At 61.1% G+C, this 20,356-nt stretch overlaps 1 protein-coding gene across 2 annotated transcripts in view; it reads left to right on the top strand.

Annotated features, from left to right (window-relative positions):
* Positions 1-11,069: 11,069 nt before the first annotated feature.
* Positions 11,070-20,356, top strand: part of PHF21B (PHD finger protein 21B) — a 58,340-nt gene continuing 49,053 nt past the window's right edge. The window contains exons 1-2 of one of the 2 annotated variants that reach the window (XM_080661376.1): positions 11,070-11,460; positions 12,325-12,390. In XM_080661376.1, coding sequence (XP_080517502.1) covers positions 11,407-11,460; positions 12,325-12,390 — 120 coding nt within the window. In that variant the 5' untranslated portion in view covers positions 11,070-11,406. Of the gene's footprint in view, positions 11,461-12,064; positions 12,146-12,324; positions 12,391-20,356 lie in introns of those variants that run through there. The other variant, XM_080661377.1, reaches the window with a different exon arrangement.

Here is a 20,356-nt window from a genome sequence, read left to right as displayed (position 1 = left end):
TGGCCCCGCTCCTCCCATGTAGTAGCTGCCCTGGCCCACAGCCCACATCGCTTCCATCTGCCCTGAACCCTTCCAGCCTCGGACCTGCTCACTCCTCATACAGGAGGCCCTCCTGAGGTCGACCCTGCACTCGGCCCACACACAGTGACTCCTCCCTCAGGTGCAGCCCTCGGCTGCCAGGCCTGGGCCCTCGATGGAACCCTCCTGCCACATCCCTCCCCTCCCTGCTCACCCACAATGACCTCCATCCGGGAATCTGCTGCTCTCCGCTCTCCAGGGTCCATCCCTTCCCCCCAAGCCCGCTCTCCAGGGTCCATCCCTTCCCCCCAAGCCCGCTCTCCAGGGTCCATCCCTTCCCCCCAAGCCCGGGAACTCCTAACCTTGCTCCTCAAGGCTCCTCAGAAATGTCCCGCCTTCGGGAGGCACTCCCTGCCACCCCACCCTCCCTCCCAGGCCACCGTCCTCTCTTATTTCTGTTTCTGTCCTGGCAGGTGGTCAGGTCTGTCTGCTCTGGGGACCCTCGGGCACCCAGCACGGGGCCTGGCTGCACAGATGCTGGGCAGAGGTTTGCCCAGTGCACGATGCGGGGGGGACGGGTTTGTGTCTTCCGGTGCCTGGGACAGCCCTTGGCCTGCGTTCCCCGCAGGGTCACTGTCTCTGTGCAGGGGCTGGGGAGGACGGCGGTGTCCCGTGTTAGCGGAAGGACTGCTTCTCACACCGCCCAGCTGCTTCTGGCTAAGGTCAGGCTGGACCCCGCTGCTCGGCCACCCTGCCCGGGGTCACTAACAACCTCGCGGGGGGCGGGGGGGGATGGTGAGGCTGGGGATGGCCTGAGATCTATGCAGAGGTATTAGAACGCTGGCCTCCCTCGGGCCTGGTGCGCACGGATGGGGGAGGGGAGTCAGGATCACCCATGTGTGTCTCTGACCAGGTGGGTGGCAGCGCCATCCTTGGAGTTTTTGGCAAAGATGAGCTCGGGCTGGACCCCGATTGTAAAAAACCGATTTTGCTTTTTTATTTTATTTTATTTTATTTATTTATTTATTTATTTATTTATTTATTTTACAGAGAGGAAGGGAGAAGGATAGAGAGCTAGAAACATCGATGAGAGAGAAACATCGATCAGCTGCCTCCTGCACACCTCCCACTGGGGATGTGCCCGCAACCAAGGTACATGCCCTTGACCGGCATCGAACCTGGGACCCTTCGGTCTGCAGGCCGACGCTCTATCCACTGAGCCAAACCAGTTAGGGCCGATTTTGCTTTTTTAAAAGTGTCCTTTCAAAAGGGCTGCTAACGGCGTGGCATCACATGTGAGTTAGATTTCGTCAGCAGGCCCTTTGCGCTGTGTCTCATGCATTATTTTTGGAGGTCCGGACGCAGGGCTGTGTCTCGGGCTCCGTTTCCAATCACGCGTGTTTTCTTTGGTTGTTAAAGGCACAGTCTCTAACCAGGCCCATAAAGATGGCATCTCCCTCAGCTTCAGAGGACGCAGCCACGAACGCTGTGACTGATGTCTTCCTTCATTGTTTTCTTTTATTTCTCCTTCTGGACGCCCCAGGGCGACAGCCCGCCGGAGCGTTCCTTGGCGGGAGAGGAGGCCTATGTTTCTGGGAGCTCCTTGTCGAGCCTGGAGGCACCTCCAGAATCTCTGCTGTTTTACCGTCTGCCCACTGTGAGGCCCCCTCTTCCCCTCCCCCCCCCGCCTGTTTTCTTTCCTGCGTTCTTCTTTTCTTCTAAGGAATCATGTATTGATTATAGAAGGAGAAGAAGGGAGAGAGAAAGAGAGTCATCGAGGTAAGAGTGAAAGAAACATTGATTAGCTGCCTCCCTACCGTGGATTGAGCCCGGAACCTGGGCATGTGCCCTGACCAGGCACTGAACCGGTGACCTTTGGGTGCATGGGGTGACACCCAGCCCACCGAGGCACACCGGCCAGGGCTGTTTTTAACTTGTTTAATTAACTGATGTGATTTTTCCAGTGTGGTTTTTAAAATGAACTAAGTAATTAATTTGTAATCCTCACCCAAGTACATGCTTAGAGAAAGCGGCGGGGGGGGGGGGGGGGGGGGAGAGAGGAGGAGAGAAACTCCATGTGAGAGAGAAACATCGATCAGTTGCCTTCCTTGTGTGCCCCGACAGGCGATCAAACCTGCACCCCAGGCATGGGCCCTGACCGGGAATAGAACCAGCAACCTCTCGGTGTGCAGGATGATGCCAGGCCGTCCCTTTCTCCCCAGCCCCGCCCCCCCAGCCCCGCCCCCCCAGCCCCCGCCCCCCCCACGCCTGCCACCCAGAATGGCCTTCCACCAGGAACTCCCATCTCACTTCCACTTGGGGCCTTTCAGTCCTTTTGCTCCGAGTGCCTCTCCCATCTTCTCATATTTCAAACCGCAACTGAAACGCACACGCTGGAGTCCCCTCTGTTACAATGTTACGGGCATAAGGAAACCCCTCTAATGTGTGAAATGATTACTGTGAAATGTTTGCTGTGTGGAGACCCCAATACTCTGTAACTTCCGAAATGTTATAAACATGGGGAACGCCCCACTATCTTGATGTGAACGCCCTGAGCCCCGAAAGTGTGAACGCCCTGCTCCCAGCATAAGGCGCACCGTCTGGCCCACACCGACAAGACACAAGTTGTTGACTACCCGCTATACAAGCACCGGGCCTTCTTCAGTCCACGTCTCCTGCCTGAGAGAGGAGGACTCCGCGGCGCTCCGTGAGACGAGGCCGTTATTGGGGCCTAATTGGGACACCCTCTCTGGTCCCTGGATGATCCTTAGGCCCCGGGCCAGGGCTGCAGACACAGGGCACAGGCCCCGGGCCAGGGCTGCAGACACAGGGCACAGGCCCCCGGCCTGGGCTTCAGGGGCCCACAGCCTGGCGTGGCCGGCAGACCCACATGGGCAATGACAGCGCGGTGGGGTTCCCCCGAGAGAGGCCCAAAGCATGCCCAAGCGCCGAGGACAGGTGTCCCCGCCCTGAAAGCCACAAAGGCGGGCAGGAAGGATGGCCCTGAGTTGACTGAACAGGAGAGAAAGGTCAAGTGTACTGAGGCAGAGAGCGAGGGGGAAGGGAGGCGGGAGCAGGGGCCTCTCCAGTTAGGGCTGGTCTTGGGGAGAGGTGGGGCGGCAGGACACGGCAGCTGGTGGGTCTCACGGACAGGGGGTTCCACACCCATTCACTCAACAAACAGCTATCAAGAGTCTACCGTGTGCCCTAACCGGTTTGGCTCAGTGGATAGAGCGTCGGCCTGCGGACTGAAGGGTCCCGGGTTCGATTCCAGTCAAGGGCATGTACCTTGGTTGCGGGCACATCCCCAGTGGGAGGTGTGCAGGAGGCAGCTGATCGATGTCTCTCTCTCATCGATGTTTCTAACTCTCTATCCCTCTCCCTTCCTCTCTGTAAAAAAATCAATAAAAATATTTAAAAAAAAAAAAAGAGTCTACCGTGCGCCTGGCTGGTGTGGCTCAGTGGTTGAGTGTCTTCCTGTGCACAAGAGGTCACCTGTTCGATTCCCAGTCAGGGCACATGCCCGCATTGTAGGCTCAGCCCCCAGTGCAGGGCGTGCAGGCGGCAGCCAGTTGATGTTTCCCTCTTATGGATGTTTTTATCTCTCTCCTCCCTTCTCCTCTCTCTGAAATCAATAAAAACGTATTTTAAAGAGAGAACTACCCCTCGCTCCGCAGCCCACGCTGAGAGCACAGTGCTAGCCGTCCTGGGGGAGGGGCAGTGGGCGGTGAGGCAGGGCTTGCCGACTGGGCGCCTCACGCAGGGAGCCTTTATCAGGTGTGAACCCCGCTGTCCGGTGGGAGGAGACTCGGAGCTCAGGGACTGGGGAGGAAGACGCTGTGGGGGCCAGACACCCCGCCCAGAGCAGAGCTGTCTCTCCTTCGTCCCCACCTGCAGGGATCCTCCAGCGCCCGCCCCCCCTGCAGGCCCAGGACCTGGTCCTTCTGGCAGCAGCGGAATGGTGTGGGATTAGGATTCCATGAGCTTTCCCCGTTCTCTGAAACCTCTTCCCTCTGCAAGTTAACGATCTCTACCGATCACCCCTCTCAGGGCATCACCCCTCTCAGGGCAAATAATTCACCGGGGGAACCAGTGGCAGCGTGAATTATACCCGATTTTCTGAAATGTCTGAACTTTAAAACACCCCCTTTAACTGTGGAGTTGACATAACTCGGGATTCCTGCAATGATTGTCATCACTGCTGTTCAGTTAGTACAGCCTGTGCAGAGCCTCCGCCTCCACCCTCTCAGCTCCCATCACCTCTGTGAGGGAGGAAGTACTGGCCCCTCCCTCCCCCCTCCGCCAGAGAAGGGGGGAGAGAGAGAGGGAGGGAGGGAGACCGACTAAAGTGTGTTTCTCAGAGAGGTTAAATGACTGACTTAAGGTCGCACAGCTGGTCAAATTTGACCTCAGGTGTGCCCAGGCGGGCTCCCGGGCCTCATGTCACAGGTGCACGCAGCTCTTCCAACCGGCGGGTCCTCCCTTGTTCTGTAACCAAATCACCCTTCAGCCGGAAATCAAAGGCAGGTAGGTGGGCGGGGGCAGCGGGGGAGGACTGTGCAGAGGCCCCTCCTCCAGGTCCTTCCCGCACCAGCTCCTCAAACCAGCCGGGGAAGCCCCCACACCCCAACTCCCTGCCACTCCCCTGGCTCAGGGCTCAGCCCTCCTCCTCCGCTCAGATCCCGCCCCTGCACTCACATTCCCACCCTCTTTGCTCATTCACCTGAGGACCACAGACTGGGCTCCCCCCTGGGACCAGGGCCGCGGCCCCAGGAGGGAATCAGGCCCAGGCCCCTGCCCTCTACAGAAGCCTCTGGATGGTGGGCAGGACAGGTGTGCCACCCAACAGGTACAGGTGAGGGAGAGCGTGTGGTCTGACCGGTGTGCGAGTTCAGAAGGGGAGCTTGGACGAGTGGGCAGGGCCACACCAGGGGAGGTGACACTGAAGCTGGGGTTTGGGGGACCATTTAGAATTCATCACAAACTCTGCCCCCAAGTCCTAGGGCCCACTCAGACCCTCTCTCACCTCTACCAATGACGTCCTTCATCCACAGGCCGGTGCTGATAGCCACAGGGTCCTGCCCGCCAGGCAGCCTCCCCCAGGCCAGGATCCTGCTGTGAGGCCTGCATGAGGGCTCTGACGCCCCGTCTAGACGCCCTTCTGAGAATCCCGTGGGGCCTGGGCTGTCATGCAGGGCTGTGGGCCCAGCCCGTACTGGGTTTACTGCCCGCGGTGGCTGCCTTGTGATTCGGAATCACGGAGCCGGGCTCCGTTTTATCTGCATTGAGCTCTGACCCAGCCTCAGCCCGTCCTGACCCGGCCTCAGCCCGTCCTGACCTGGCCTCAGCCCGTCCCTCCAGCCTCAGCCCGTCCTGACCCAGCCTCAGCCCATCCTGACCCAGCCTCAGCCCGTCCTGACCCAGCCTCAGCTTGTCCTGACCCGGCCTCAGCCCGTCCTGACCCGGCCTCAGCCCGTCCTGACCCGGCCTCAGCCCGTCCCTCCAGCCCAGACACCAGGACACGGGCTGCCCGGGGTCCTGAGCAGCTGGCATAATTCTGGTGGAGATTTCTTTTTTTTTAATATATTTTATTGATATTTTACAGAGAGGAAGGGAGAGGGATAGAGAGTTAGAAACATCAATGAGAGAGAAACATCCATCAGCTGCCTCCTGCACACCCCCCACTGGGGATGTGCCCGCAACCAAGGTACATGCCCTTGACCGGAATCGAACCTGGGACCCTTCAGTCCGCAGGCCGACGCTCTATCCACTGAGCCAAACCGGTTGGGGCTCTAGTGGAAATTTCATTGTATTTCCTGGCCTCACTGCTGACTCGGGAATAAAGTTTCTGGCAACAAAGAATGTCCTTGTAAGACGTTCCTTTTATTAAGAGACACGATATTGTCAGTGAGGACGCCCCCGGCACCGTGTGAACCGAGTGCTTACTCCCGTTGGGAAGAGGCTCTCTGTTAGCAATGACTCCCGATGGAACGCCTTCAGCAGCCAGCTTCCCCAGTGGGTGCTCATGTGCTTCGACATACTCACAGTCATTCACTCCGTCTTCCCAGGCGCCCAGGCTCGCTGAGCTCCAGCCCCAGCTCTGAGCAGAGGGGAGACGGGTCCCTCCCAGAGGGGTCACCCGGGAAGTTTCCCGAAGCAGGGGACGCGCAGATGGGATCTGCCAGGGGGCCCTGGAGCTTCCAGGCAGGAGGCAGAGATGGGAATCCCGGGAGAGGGAGCTTGTCAGAGGCGCCAGGGTGTGAAGGTGAAGGGGGCTGGGGGAGGCCCGGCAGTGGGGAGGGCTGGGTCAGGAGAGGGGGGACTTGCTTGGCTGGGGGCCGAGAGCAGGGTCTTGGGCTGGTCTGAGGGGGCGAGGCCGCGGGGTGCAGGGGTGTCACCCAGAGCCTGTTCTAGGAGCTGACTTGGCCCCGGGCAGGAGGACCGACCGGAGCCTCGCCGGCCTGGTCCTGGGGTGCAGGTGTTGGTAAGGGCTGGGCAGCGGGGGCCTGTCTGAGGCCCAGGCACTCGGAGAGGAAGATTCAAGAATCCTCTCCAAGGTGGCACCCAACAGGGGACCCAGCTATGGAATTGGGGGGCCAGCAGGGGGCTGGTAGAAGTGGGAAAACCATCCCTTTTCTAACTCAGGGCAGTGCTGGGGGGAAGGGGTGACTTACACAGTAGCGGTACGGAGCCTGGGGAACGGGGTGGGGGTGTTCAGGAGAGAAGAGCCGGCCGGGCCAGTGGCTTCCATGTGGCCATTGGCTGGGTGTCTCCAACGAGGCCGGGAGGGGAGAGGAGCTGGTAGAGGGAAAGCAGGAGAGAGTTAGAGGTGGGCAGGGCCAGCCTGGCCGCCGAGGGAGAGGCCAGGCGGGTCAGCCGCAGGGACAGATGTTCACAACATCCAGGTTCACACATTTGCTCGCTCTCCTTTCTCACTCCTCCCAGATTTATAAACCTTGAACCATCTCCTCATTTCCCCAATAAAGTCATAATCGTTGCAATTAACACCACCCACGGCACCCCTCATGATTACAATAATGGTCCTCATTTCATTATTATAAATGTTGTTCATGACTCATAACTACCTAAGTGTGATTCTCGCCAGGGGCTGCCATGTGGCAGCAGAAGGGTTTTCACCCGTGTCCTCCCCAGAGAGAGGAAACGGGGCTGGAAGCCTGTACTCCCACCTCCTGGCTGTAACCGCCCACAGTCCCTGGTGGTCAGCCCGGGCCGCGTCTGCCCGGCGTCTTCGGCAAGGACAGCTCGGCCCGAGGTGGGGGCAGCCAGCCTTGGACCTGCATTCGTTTCCGTTGGAAAGCGACTTACCGGCTATTCTTAGACAAGTCATTACGTAGGTCTCCTAGTGGGTGCTGGCCTCGGTGTCCTCATCTCTACGATGGGGCTCCTGATGCCACCTCACAGGGTCTTGGGAAGGATTGACGTGAGACCACGTGGAAAGCCCTGAGCATGAGGCCTGACATTGAATGTGCCCAGACCTTCGTGGCCTCTGATGCCGGGACTTCCACCGGGTGGCTGCCTCCCAGGGGCACCACCTGCACGTTGGGGTCCAGCGGGGGCCAGCACAGCAGGCCCTTGGGGCCAGGCCCCCTCCCGCCCGCCGCCCTGGCACGGCCTGCTCCCGCACCCGCGGCTCGGCCCCCTGAGCAGTGTGGCCGAGAGGCAGGGGCTGCCTTCACGTGCTCCATGTTCCCACCGGCACTAGCGCCTACTGAGTGGGCGACCCCCATCCCATCTCACAGGAGGAGACGGGACTCAGAGCAATCAGACCAGCGGTGCCCGCGAGGCTTCGGAACGCCAGCCTCAGGCGACTGGGCCGCCGACTCCTTTCTCCACCCGGAAAAGACAAGCTCAGGGCCCAGAGGGACATCCTGGAGCCCCATCGTCAGCCCCCCGCCCCCGAGGCCAGGCCGAGGCCCAGGGCATAACTGGGGCAGCACATCAGGGACAGTGAGAGTCACTGAGCGCATCCCCTGGGCCTTCACCAAACCTGCAGCCGCTGTGCCAAGCCCCCAGCTGCCCTCGCCTCAGCCGCCGCTCTGCCCGTCCACCCGTCGTGTGCCAGGCAACACCGCCGCCCGGGGCTCCAGGGAGGACAGGCCCTGGGGCTCGCGCCTGGCTGGCCTAAGCGCTTTCCCCTCACCGGCTCCCTGCTCCCCTGCGGGGCCAGGTCTGGATGTTCTTCCCAAGGCAGCGTGCTCACCCTGCCTCGCGCCACATCTGGATGCTGCAGACAACAGCATTGTCAGGGCACTTTATTTTATTTTGTTTTTTAAATATAATTTTTAAATTGATTTCAGAGAGGAAGGGAGAGGGAGGGAGAGAGAGAAACATCAATGAGGACAGAGAATCACTGATTGGCTGCCTCCTGCACGCCCCCTACTGGGGATCAAGCCCACAACCTGGTCATGTGCCCTTGACCGGAATAGAACCTGGGACCCTTCAGTCCGCAGGCCGAGGCTCTGTCCACTGAGCCACACCACCTAGGGCTGCTCAGGGCACTTTAAACGGCAATGGCTCCCCATCGCCTGCTGACCATCCCACCCGCTTTCGGAAGCATTTGGCCTCTGCCCCATCAGCCCTCTCACGGGGGCAGGCGCTGCCCTGGCCCCTCCTGCTCCGCTCTGTCTTCCTCCCTCGCACCCCAAGCTCCTGAGGTCACCTGCGCTCTCCCACCTCGGGAGCAGGTGTGGCCTGGGGCTCTGTCCCCCAGAAGCAGCCCTTGGCCAATGAGGGCCAGGGAACTGGGGGAGAAGCCGCCCTTTCTCTCCTCTTGGGCAGGACAGCTGGGAGCTGAGAGCCACACGGACTCCAGATCTCCGGTGCAGCCGGGCCCGTGGAGGTGACTGCTCCTTACCCACCTTGCTGGGGCTTCCTTTTCTTCCCAGCTCACCTCCACACCCCGTGCTTCCTGGGGTCACCCCTGGGGTGATCTCCCAGCCAGACTCTCTCTTGACTCCTAGCTCATGGTTGGCTTCTAGCTTAAATCCAAGCCACCGCCTTCCTCCCCATCACACCTGTGTTCAGACCACCCGTTCATTCCAGCTCTGCACCCAGGCTCCCTGGGTGCCTGGTACCAAAACGTCCCGGCCCTCACAGCTGCGATTTGAACTCAGTGGAGCCCAGCCTCAAGGCCAGGATCTGGATCCCCACTGACACCCACTAACTAGGTGACTTGCAAGTAACCCAGCCACCATGAGCTTCAGTTTCCCCATGCAGACTGCAGGTGACAACGATACTGTCACCCCCGCCCCAGGGGGCTGCGGCAGTCAGTGACTGGATGGAGGGGGAAGCCTGTCAATGAGAATGGGGCTCCCTCCTCGGGGGCTCCCGCCTCTGTTCACACCCCAGACGCCTAGCAGGACCCCAGCGTGGTGAGTGGAAGCCAGGCCCTCCTCACTCTCCCCACTCACTCCCCAGCGATTACCTCCCCATGCACTTTGGCCTGGTCCACAGAGAGAGGAGCCTGAATACGCCCTCTGTTGAGATCAATACATGTGCGACCAATGAAATTATTATAACTTTTTACCAAAAAGCCAGTGACTTTTACAGCGATTACAGTGGAACCCTCTCCTAAGCGCCCTCTCTCTGGCTCCCGGAATCCTGGTCCCCTGGGCAGCCCCCTTGGCCAGGCTGGCGTCCAGGCCAGCACACGCACTGAGAAGGGGGACACCACCCTGAGTTGGACACCATCTGAGCTGAACCCAGAATGGAAGGAGCCAGGGCCTCCTGGGGCCCCTAGAGTGAGCCTTTTTGTTTTGCATGTGCTGAATCCTGCTTCTCCCTGATTGGTGCTAAACCCAGTGGAACAGGCGGAGTTAACCAGCTCCCTTACTCAGCCATCCCTTCCTGAGGCTCCCTGGAGCAGGGCCGGGATGACAGGCCCGGGGGTTCAGGGATCCCAACACACAAACACGCATGTCACTTGCACTGAGTCCAGAACTCCACTGGGGGCCCAGCTGAAAAAAATGCCCAAGGCTCTGCTGAGCCTGGCATAATCGGTGGCAGGTGGCAGGGGTGAAAGGGGCATTTGTTGAGTGTGCGTGCCTGGGTGCTTTCTGTGCTGTGGAGAACTAGGAAGCGATCATGACCCACCAGTGTGAACGTTTCCTTTAAAGTACGATTGCACCATTTCTCCCCAGCGTCTTTCAAACACGCTGGCCGCTACCCATAGGGCCCTAGGCATTGCGATGTTCGTTGGCTAGAATGGGAAGTCCACCACGCTAATCCACTGGACTGGACTTGGAGACAGTAACCTCCTGGCTGTGGGCCTGGGAGTTTGGAAATGTGATTTCCGTGGCTGTAGTTATCATTGTTTTATGTCACATTGACAGGCACGTTTACGATTTTTAACAAAAGTCTTAAAAGTCCAGTGCATCCGTTGAGAGTGTAATGTGAGTGTAAAAAAGTCATTAAAGGGGGAGCGAAGAGGTCCACGTTCGTGCTGTTGGAACCACACGGTGGCCATCAGGCGGCGGGGGAGGCTGGCACAGGACTAGTTTCATCTCCCAAGTCGCCGCGCTAGTGTGCAGGAGGCAGGCGGGATGCAAGACAAGTTAAACAAAGTAGGAAGGGGAAGAGGGAGCCGGGAGTGGAGGGGCCGGCGAGAGCCAGAGGGGAACAGAAATGAAAAATGGACATAAGTATCCTTAACCCTGGCCTTAGGCTGGGCTCCCCAGAGGAGGGCGATGGGGGCGCCCTGTTATCCTCGGGTTTGGCAAGAGGAGGGCCTCGCGGGCACCCCAAGCCGGGGATGGGTGAGTTTGCGCCCCTCGGTGCCACTTTTGTTCTCTGCTCGGGGCGCCGGGCCGCGGCCCGGCGGCAGTGCGCAAGCGCGGTGGGGGGCGGGGCGAGCGGCGGGCTCCGGCTCCGCCCCGGCCCTGGCCCCGCCCCCCGCCGGCCGGGCCGCTCCATCCGGGCACTGCCGAATTAGCATAGAGCCGTGGCACAACTTTACCGAGACCCAGCGAGATCCAGGCGCGCGCGCCGGAGGAAATATAGTCCCTGCCGGCGGGCGGCTCGCGTGGGCGGCGGCGGCGGCGGCGGCGGGGCGGGCGCGCGCCGGCCTGCGCGGGGCTCCCGGCGCCGGGGGGCCATGCGCTGGGCGGCTCGGGCAGCCCGGGGACCCGGCGCAACTTGCCGCCGGGCATCCTGAAGAGTTGGGGTGGCCGCGGGCTCCGAGCCGGGGTGCCCGGCCGCCTTTCTTCCCCCTCGCTGACCCCCCCCTCCCTTTCGGTCGTGGGGGAGGGGGCTCGTGTCCCCCATCCCCGGAGGCCCGGTCCGCCCCCGCCCGCTCTCGCCCCGCGGAGCCGTGCAACTTCTCGGGAGCTGGGGCCAAAGTGAGCGCAAAGTGCTGCCCAAGTTGCCGGGATGGAGCTGCAGAGCCGGCCGGAGGCGCTCTCCGTGGAACTCGCGCGCCACCAGGTAGGCGGCCGGGGGCCCTGGGCCGGGGTGGGGGCTCCAGAGACCCGAGCTCGGCGTCCCGTTCCTCCTCGCAGGGTCTGCTCGACTGAAGGTTCCGGAGGGGACTCCTTCTTGAGCCTGCCCCGGAGTGGGGGAAGTAACTACCTGCAGGACCCCGCCGGGGTACCCCTCCACCTTGCGATCCTTTACAGTTGCGGGGGGAGGGGGGTCGGGGGCCTACGAGACCCGAGCCCAGTGTCTTCTCGTTCTTGACACGGGCTCTGCAGGACTGAGGGTGCCGATGGGAACTCTTCGTGAGCCTGACCCGGTCTGTGCGAGTGTGTGCGCCGACCCCCTGCGGCCCCACCCCCGTGCAACCCTGCACAGTTTGCAAAAGTAGTTTTGGCGATTGCTGCTGGGCGAGCAGCGGCGTGGCGGCCGGAGCCCGAGCGGTATCGCGGCGTGCGCGTGTGTGTGTGTTGGGAAGATTAGGACGCGACTTGAATATTTATGAGCATTGCTCGACACGGACTCGCCGTGTTTACTTGGCTCTTTGTTCCTCCCCCCTCCTCCGGCACACACTCACACTCACGCTCACTCGCACACGCACCCCGGCCTGCAAACTTGCACGGCTCGGGGCGCGCCGCCGGGTGGCCTCGGCCCCCGCCCCGCCCCGCGAGCTGCCCCGATGAGGCGGCAGCCACAGGTAAGCGGCCTCGCACGGCACTGCCGGGCCGCTGCGCGTGCGGGACGTGGCGGGGGAACTTGGGGCGCGCTGCGGGAGGCCTGGCCCCGCGGGCTGCAGGGCGGGGGCTAAGGTCCTTGGGGCTCGGGGCGCACCCGACCCCCTGGCTGCCAGCCTGAGCCCACTCCGTGTTTCCGCAGAACGGCGACCTCAAGAAGCAGTTCCACGAGAGGCAGCCGCGGATCGCCGCGCTCAGCGACAAACAAGTAAGCGAGCTGGCCTGCGCGCACCCCCGCCTCGGTGGGGAGGAGGGTCGCGGGGTACTTTGGCAGCACCCTAAAAAGTGCCGGCCTCAGCGCAGCGCGCTCAGACTCCCAAAGGAGTCCGTGTGCCATCCTCGAAGTTACCCGGCCCCCCCTTTTCTGGGAAGAAAGAGCCGGGTTCTCAGAGGCCGGGGGGAAAGTGCAGTGGCCAAAAGACAGGAGCTGCACCGAAAAGGCGGCGAGCAGCCCGGCGTCCATTTTGAGTTGGTGGACATGTTTTGGGAATATGGGCATTTCTCCCGGCTCGGGGCCCCCCTTCACGCTGGCTTGTGGGTAGGGGTAGAGGGGACGGTGATTTGGGCCTTGACACCAAACTACTTGGAAGCGATTTCTGGGTTTCATTGCACATTTTATGTACAGAAGCGGTCCTCCGGGCGCCCCCTCCCCTCACTTCTCCAGCATCACTTTTTATTCTTGGAACCTGACGCCAGCTCCCGGGGAACAAAAGAAACGTGCCCCCGGGGTCCCCCAATTCTGCCCCAACTTTGGTCTGCGGGCGTCAGGTGTAGATGGGGACCCAGGAGGAGCTCCCCCCGCGGTGGGGGGCCGGGCCGCCGACGCCCTCTCGGCTCTCCCGGAAGGAAAAGTTGTCCATTGTGACTTAGTTGCGCTGAGCTCAGCGCTCGGGGTTTCAGCACCACGAACAGATGCCGCCGCCAAGAGCGCGGCCGGCCGCGCGCCCCCGCCCCCTCGCCCCCTCCCTCCCCTCCCCGCGCGCCCCTCCCCTCCCCGCTCCTCCCCTCCCCTCCCCGCACACGCGCTCCCGCCCCTTCCCCGCGCCGCCCGGAGCCGAGAACTTTGAGCGGCGCAGCCAATGGCGCTCCCGGGACTCCGAGGTTGGCTGGGGGTACGGGGGCGGGGACGCCGGCGCCCCTCCCCGCTGCCCCCTCCCCCCCTCCGCCCACCCCGCGGGCCCGCCCCCTCCCTCCGCGCCCCCTGGCATTTGATCGCTGTTCCTTCGGAATGCCGGCCGCGCCGTCAGCACCAAACTTGGACAGCGCCCGCGCGCGCCCCCGCCCCCTCCCCTGGTTCTGCCGCAGATCAGGCCCCCTCGTTTCTCCCCATATCCAGACTGGGGCGGCCCGATCAGATCCCCCCTCCCCGGAGGAATTTTCGCCGGTGGAGGGGGAGCGGGAGACGTGGAGGAGATTGGCGGGGGTGGCGGCGACTCTAGAGGGAGAACTCGGAGGCTGGGCGTTCATTTCGAGTCTTTAAAGTTGAAAAGTGATGGGAGGGAGCGTGCTCAAGAGGCGGGGGCCGGGGGTTGCGGAAAGAAAGATGGCTGTTCCCCGCCGCGGGTCTGCGCTGGTTGGGGGCTCCCGGCTGGACGGGAGGGTTGGGACGAAAGCATTAACCCCTTTCTGCCGGGGCCGCGGCCCCCTTCCCGGCCGCGCGCGCCCGTCCGGCAGTGGAAGCTTCCATTCCCGCCGGAGGGGGGCCCGGCGCGCGGCCCCGGCGAAGTCGGGGAGTTCGCGGGGGGAGGGGACCCAGGCCCGGCATTACCATTTTGATTGCTTCGATGCCATTTTTTGAGGGGGAGGGGTTGGAGGCCCCTTATCCGCGGAGCACAAAGATGTTTAATCACTGCGTAGAATCAAATCAGATACTTTAAAAAAAGAAATCACCACCGAATCTGGCACCGTGTGATAGCTGAGGGTTACTAAGCCTTTTTTTTTTTTCCCCACTTGGATAAAAAACGGCAAGTTGTTGACTTTTAGAAGAAGATTTAAAAGAGAGAAAATCCGCTAATCCCGCAGCTTTTATGGCAACAATGTATCTCTATGTGTGCTTCTGCAGCGCAATAGTTTCACTGTTCCGAGTGGCTTTCCAGAGCTTAGCTTTGCTCATTTCTTCTGCATTGTAGCAACTATTTCCTGCCGGAATTCAGAGGGCGAGAGAAACATTGGAAAATGTGCAGCCTCCAAGGAAGGAGCTGTCGGACGCCAGGCTGCCTTTGCCTTTAAATTTGAATGGGGATGGAATTTGAATGGGGAAGGATGCTTGTGAAGGGAATGGACCTCCATGTTTTTGTGTGTGTGTGTTTAAGAAAGACAACAACGAAAACTTTTGTTCTCAGGCTTTTTCAAAGTGTTTTTCTTTTAAATGACTAAAAATAACCTCGGGTCAGCCGCCAGGGTTTGGCCTGGCGGACTGGACTTGTGTTTGTAACTGTAAGTGTGTTGTTTTTCCTTTCCCCTTTGTGGCATTTTGTATAACAAGGGCTCATAAAAGGGGGGGAGGGGGCTGGGGCCTGGTGCAGCATGCTAATAAAGCTGCCTCTCTCTCCCAAGCTCCCAGCTGAAATCTTTCAGAGGTCACCTATGAAATGAGTTGGGTAGACTTAACATTTACCCGCGTATCTCTCTCTCTCTCTCTCTCTGCTTGGGAGAGTTTAGTGGTGATTGGCAGCTTGGCTGGGGAAAGGTGGATGAACTAGCTCTTGGAGGTGATTCTGGGCTCCCCCCGGGGCTCTGCTTGGTCACCCCGGACCTGCCCAGGAGGAGCTGAGATGTGGGAGCAGGGGTGAAAAAGCCAGCATTTCAGAGTTCGTGTTTAACTCAACATAAATTGAAAGGTAGTGTTCACGTATAGGTTTGCTGGGGGAGAAACTCACACCACGTGCACCTGCGGAGACAGACATGTTTTCGTGCTGCTCCCACCCAGAATGTGGGACATAAAGGTTAAGTTTCCATTAAAAGTGCACACGTGGGTGATGAGCCAGATAGTAAATGAACGCATGACCCCGTTATCCACATGTTAGAAATACAGTCTCAGCGGAGCAACATCTCGTGGTGGGAAGCTGTCAGTTTCCCATTCATACCCTTGGCGCTGTGTTTTTATTCTCCCCCAGTTACTTCTAGAAGCATGCACAAGTGTTTAAAGATGTTATCAAGGACTCCTGGAAGTAAGTAGGTTGGTTGTTGATCAGAAGGAGAGAGATACAGATTCTGTGTAACTCCTGTCTTTGGTGGACCAAGGAATTAAAAGGCAACCAGCTCCCACAGGACCCTGCTATTTGGAAACAGAGCTCATGTTTCTTCTTTAAAAGAGAAGGAGGCGTGAGGAGTTGGTGAGAGCGGAGTTGTGGCCCAGCGGAGAGTGGCCGGGCCGCATTGCCAGGTGGGGCTGGGATGGGGCTCGGTTGGATTCTGGTGGAACCAGGACCCCTCTTCTTTAACGAGACCTGATGTGTGAAGACTCCATTAGTCGCTCCAGTGGTTTTACGCCATGAATTTGCAGCGCATGCGGAGAGGCAGTAACATTTTTATCTCGATTGTCAAGTGACAAGCACTTTGGTGTAAATAACAGACCCCTCCGAATACCGGAGGGCTCGCTTTTTCCCTCGGTGGTGTTCTCCACACCACACTGGGTGCCACGTGTAGTGGGCATCTCCAGGCCTGAACTTCATGCGCGTTCAGCGTCACCCAGAGGAGCCTGCTGTGTGAGCTACAGGCCACGCTGGGTGGCAGCGCGAGCCTGGAGGTGAGCTTGGGGCCTTGCGCTCTGCCCAGCTGTCCATGTGCAGGGCTGTGGGCTCCGAGGGGCTGGCCTCGTGGGAGGATATCATGTTCGCGGTGTGCGCCCGGGCGCCGAATCGTGTCTTCACTGTGCGTCACCCGCCACGCTGGACACCAGAGGGGTTCCTCCCTGGAAATGTTCGCCGCGGGGAACTGCGGGGCAGGCTCCCTCGGGAAGCACCCCGACGTTCTCAGCCCTGCGGGACAGAGACGTTTTCCAGGCTCTCTTCCTGAGTTTGCTCCTGTCCAGGAGGCTACCTTTTAAAAGAATATCTTTTTATTATTTCAGAGAGGAAGGGAGATGGAGAGGGAGAGAGACGTATCAGTGATGGGAGAGAATCATTGATCGGCTGCCTCCTGCACGCCCCCTACTGGGAATCGAGCCTGCAACCCGGGCCTGTGCCCTGACGGGGAATCCAACCTGTGACCTTCTGGTTCATAGGTCGACGCTCAGCCACTGGGCCACGCCGGCCAGGCAGGAGGCTCCGTTTTCATCCGGCATCACTGCACGTTAAAGAGCATTGCCCCTCCCGGCACCCCTCGCTGCGTACTCGGCGGGAAAGAGCGTGGAGCGAGACAGCGGGGCTGGTCCTGTCTTCGCCCACGGCCACCTGCGTGCCTTTGACCGCCCACTGCCCCTCGCACAGCCAGTGTCCTGGACCCACACCTTCCTGAGCCACGTTCCCGGGGCCCTTCTCTCCCTCCGTCCTTCACCCCCTCGTCCCTCCCACCGTCACCTCTCAGGGGGGTGAGCGATGATCACTTGGTGACCCCACATTGCCTCTAGAGCTGCTGGCCATGTGACTTGCCTAGACTTTTATATCCAGTATTTCCTCCAACGCCTTTGTCAGGGACCGGGTCCCAGCCTCTGTGCCGTTTCTTCTTTTTTTTTAAATATATTTTATTGACTTTTTTTTTTACAGAGGAAGGGAGAGGGATAGAGAGCCAGAAACATCGACCAGCTGCCTCCTGCACACCCCCCACTGGGGATGTGCCCGCAACCAAGGTACATGCCCTTGACCGGAGTCGAACCTGGGACCCTTCAGTCCGCAGGCCGACGCTCTATCCACTGAGCCACACCAGTCAGGGCTCTGTGCTGTTTCTGTGTCACTGTGTGAGCTGAGGCTGACCGTGGCTGCCGCCCGGTGCGCCCGCCACAGCCCGGCCTCATTCCTCTGAAGTGGGGCAGCGTCTTGCCACGGGCTGGTCACTCGGGGCTGGAGGAGGCCTTTCGGGGTGTCTGTTGGCTCAACCTCCAACTCTGGGGAGAGGCGGGTCTGCCCGCTGTTTTGGGGGATTTACAGGGCTTTAGGGGACCAGACCCCGGATTTGACTGCCCTCCGGGAAGAGCGCCAGGAAGGGGAATAGCAGGGCACCACCAGCCAGGTGGCGGGTGCTGGCGCGGGGCACGCGCGCAGGAAAGGGCGTGAAAGAGGCTCTGCCCGTAGTCCGTCCTCAGCACGTGGGCCTTGGACATTATGTGCTCCCCCTCAGCTTTCCTGTCTGACTCGAACCCCAAGCCAGGCCCCTCCGACCAGCTCAGTCACCACACAGCCCTGCCCGGAAGGCTGGTTCTTAGTTTCCGTGTTATTCGGAGGAGCCCGGAGCCCGGAGAGGTTGCGGGCCTGTGGGCATCCCCGCTGGCGGGCGGAGGAGCTGTGGGCGCGGGGGCCGTGGCGTCCTGATCCTGACCCCGACCTGATCGGAACCCCGCGCCAACGCCGAGAGTGTGGGGAGATGACGGCACTTCCCACCAGGGACCGGGAAGGCCTGGCGCCTCGTAGCTTCTCCAGGGCTCAGGCAGGCAAGGGTGGCTGGAGTCTGTCCGCGACGCTGTGATAACGGGGGGTAATTTCACTCTGGTCAAGGTCGAAGGTCACCGAACTCGGGAGGGGGCCCTGGTCTGCACCCAGTCCCCGCATCTGCCTGGGAGTGTGTGGCCGGCTGGACGCAGGGAGGGGTCTGCAGGGTAGTGGCTGAGCCAGCGCAGGTGGGGGTGTGGATGGACCCCAAGCAAGTTCACTCCCCCGCCCCCTCCGCCCCCCGGTCTGTGAGGAACCCCGGATCCGCCTCCTCCACCCTCCCAGCTCCTCTTGCCCACCTCGCCGAGACCCCGCGGGGGGCTGCCGCTTTTCTTCGGATTGCTGCTGTTACTTTACCAGGGGTCCTCAAACTTTTTAAACAGGGGGCCAGTTCCCTGTCCCTCAGACCGTGGGAGGGCCGGACTATAGTTTAAAAAAAAAACTATGAACAAATTCCTATGCGCACTGCGGGCCCGGGACGCGTTGGCTGCTAAGCAGGACAGGCAGCGGCCCCCGGCGGGCCGGATCCATGTCCTCGGCGGGCCGCCTGTGGCCCGCGGGCCGCAGTTTGAGGGCGTCTGCTACACTTTAAGGTGTTGGCACCTTCTCATTTGGAAATGGCCTCTGTTCTCCAAAGGAGCAAACGTGTTCCTTAAGGCATTCTGTGTGGGCAGTTACTTGTCGCTGGTCGCAGCGGCGTCCTGGGGGTCGCAGCGGCGTCCTGGGGGTCGCAGCGGCGTCCTGGGGGTCGCAGCGGCGTCCTGGGGTCTCAGCGGCGTCCTGGGGGTCTCAGCGGCGTCCTGGGGGTCGCAGCGGCGTCCTGGGGGTCGCAGCGGCGTCCTGGGGGTCGCAGCCGTGTCCTGGGGGTCGCAGCGGCGTCCTGGGGGTATCAGCGGCGTCCTGGGGGTCGCAGCGGTGTCCTGGGGGTCGCAGCGGTGTCCTGGGTACGGGAGAAATTGCTGACGCAGCTTCTGGTCACAGCCCATGTCCCGTGCGTCTCAGAGGCGGGCGTCCCGTGGGGTCTCAGATGGCCGCACTGGGTTTTCTGCTTGGCACCTGGGGGGTGTGGTTAAAACGCAGCAGAAGGAAGTATATCTCTGGGGGCGGGGGGAGTAATACTTTGTCCAGGTTCGAGGGGAACCCTCAGCCCCCTGTGAGGTAGGAGGGCAGGTGGCTGGCCCTCGTCTCAGTGGAGAATTCCGCTTCCCCGGCTGCGTGGTCCCGAGGGTTTGTGAGGACACGGGCCGCGCGGGCCAGGCGGGTCCCCGATGCGCAGCCGGGTGGTGGGAGCTGTTACCAATACCGCTTTATCGACAGTGACCCGGCTGCAGAGAGCCGGCCGCGCCCAGAGCCGGTGCCCAGAGCCGTCATCGCCTGGAGGAGGTGTACCCACAGCCCGGACCAGGGCCTACACTTGGGCTTCGGTGGACACGAGGGCCTGTGTCTCCCAGACGCGACCCGATGACCTAAAGGACAGGACGTGAGAGGCGAGCTGTCTTGGCAGGGCACATCCGTCCAGCTCCCTTCAGACGCGTGGGAAGCTCTGCCCTGAGTGTGGGTGCCACGGCGCCCGGGGGAGCCAGGAGCCCGGATTGGGTCCGACCCCACCCACAGCCCCTCAAGCCTGTTTGCTTGCTAATTCTGTCCACGGGAGATGGCTTTCGGAAGCTGCGTGCCCAAGACGGTGTCCCCTGTGTGGGAGGTGCTGTCCTGCACGAGCTGCCCTCCTGCGTCACCAGCCTCCCCGTACCACCCCCTCCCCGGGGCAGCACGAGGCTCTGCTCTGGGAATCTCCACGTGGGCAGACGAGTCACCCTCCCACACAGGAAAGGTGCTGAGAGATGGTGATGGGCGTCATCTTTAGGAAAAGTGACGATGCTTTTAGTCTCCCCAGTGGAGGCAGCAGAAAGTTACTTGAAGCAGCAGAGGGGGGGTCTGCGGGGGGTTTCTGGGGGGCGGACTGCGGGGGGCTTCTGGGGGGCGGACGCCGGCGGGCTGTTCGTGCCGGGAAAGAGAAAGGGCAGGGATGGGGCGGGGGCAAGAGGGAGCAGGGAGCTGTGTTTCTCTTTGATGCCATTCAGGCGGAAAGCCAATCTGTGCATGTAAATGAAGTTGAAAATGCAATTAAAAATAAATACATACGAGAGCCCGTGATCCAGAAGTTAATGCGAGGTGCGGGTTCCAGTGCCAAGCAGCATTTCCCGCAGTCTGCCCGCCAGCCGTCTCCTGATGGGGCTCGGTGGTGATCAGGGCTCCGCCGATACGCCCGGATGCCTGGCCCCGCCTCTCCAGGTACCTGCCGGCACCCGCCGAAGCAGTTCTCCGCACCCATCTCGCCAGCGGCCTGCTCCCGGCTGCCCCTGCCCAGGGGACACGTGCTCATGAGGCCCCTCCAAGGGCTGGTCCTGGTGTGACAGGAGAGCCAGCAACACGGAGTCCCCGGTGTCATGTGGACAGAGCCAAGGGGCCCTGGACGCCGTTCCGGCTGCAGGCGCTGGCCGTGGGCCCACGCGGGGAGGCCGTGAGGAGCCAGAGCTGGGATGGGGTGCCCGCATGCTCCGTGTAGGGGACAGGATGGAGCAGGGGCAG

This window comes from Plecotus auritus (assembly GCF_963455305.1).
Source record: "Plecotus auritus genome assembly, chromosome: 3".
Lineage (NCBI taxonomy): Eukaryota > Metazoa > Chordata > Mammalia > Chiroptera > Vespertilionidae > Plecotus > Plecotus auritus.
Note: the sequence above shows the minus strand (reverse complement) of the source record. Positions and strands in the feature narration are given on the sequence as shown.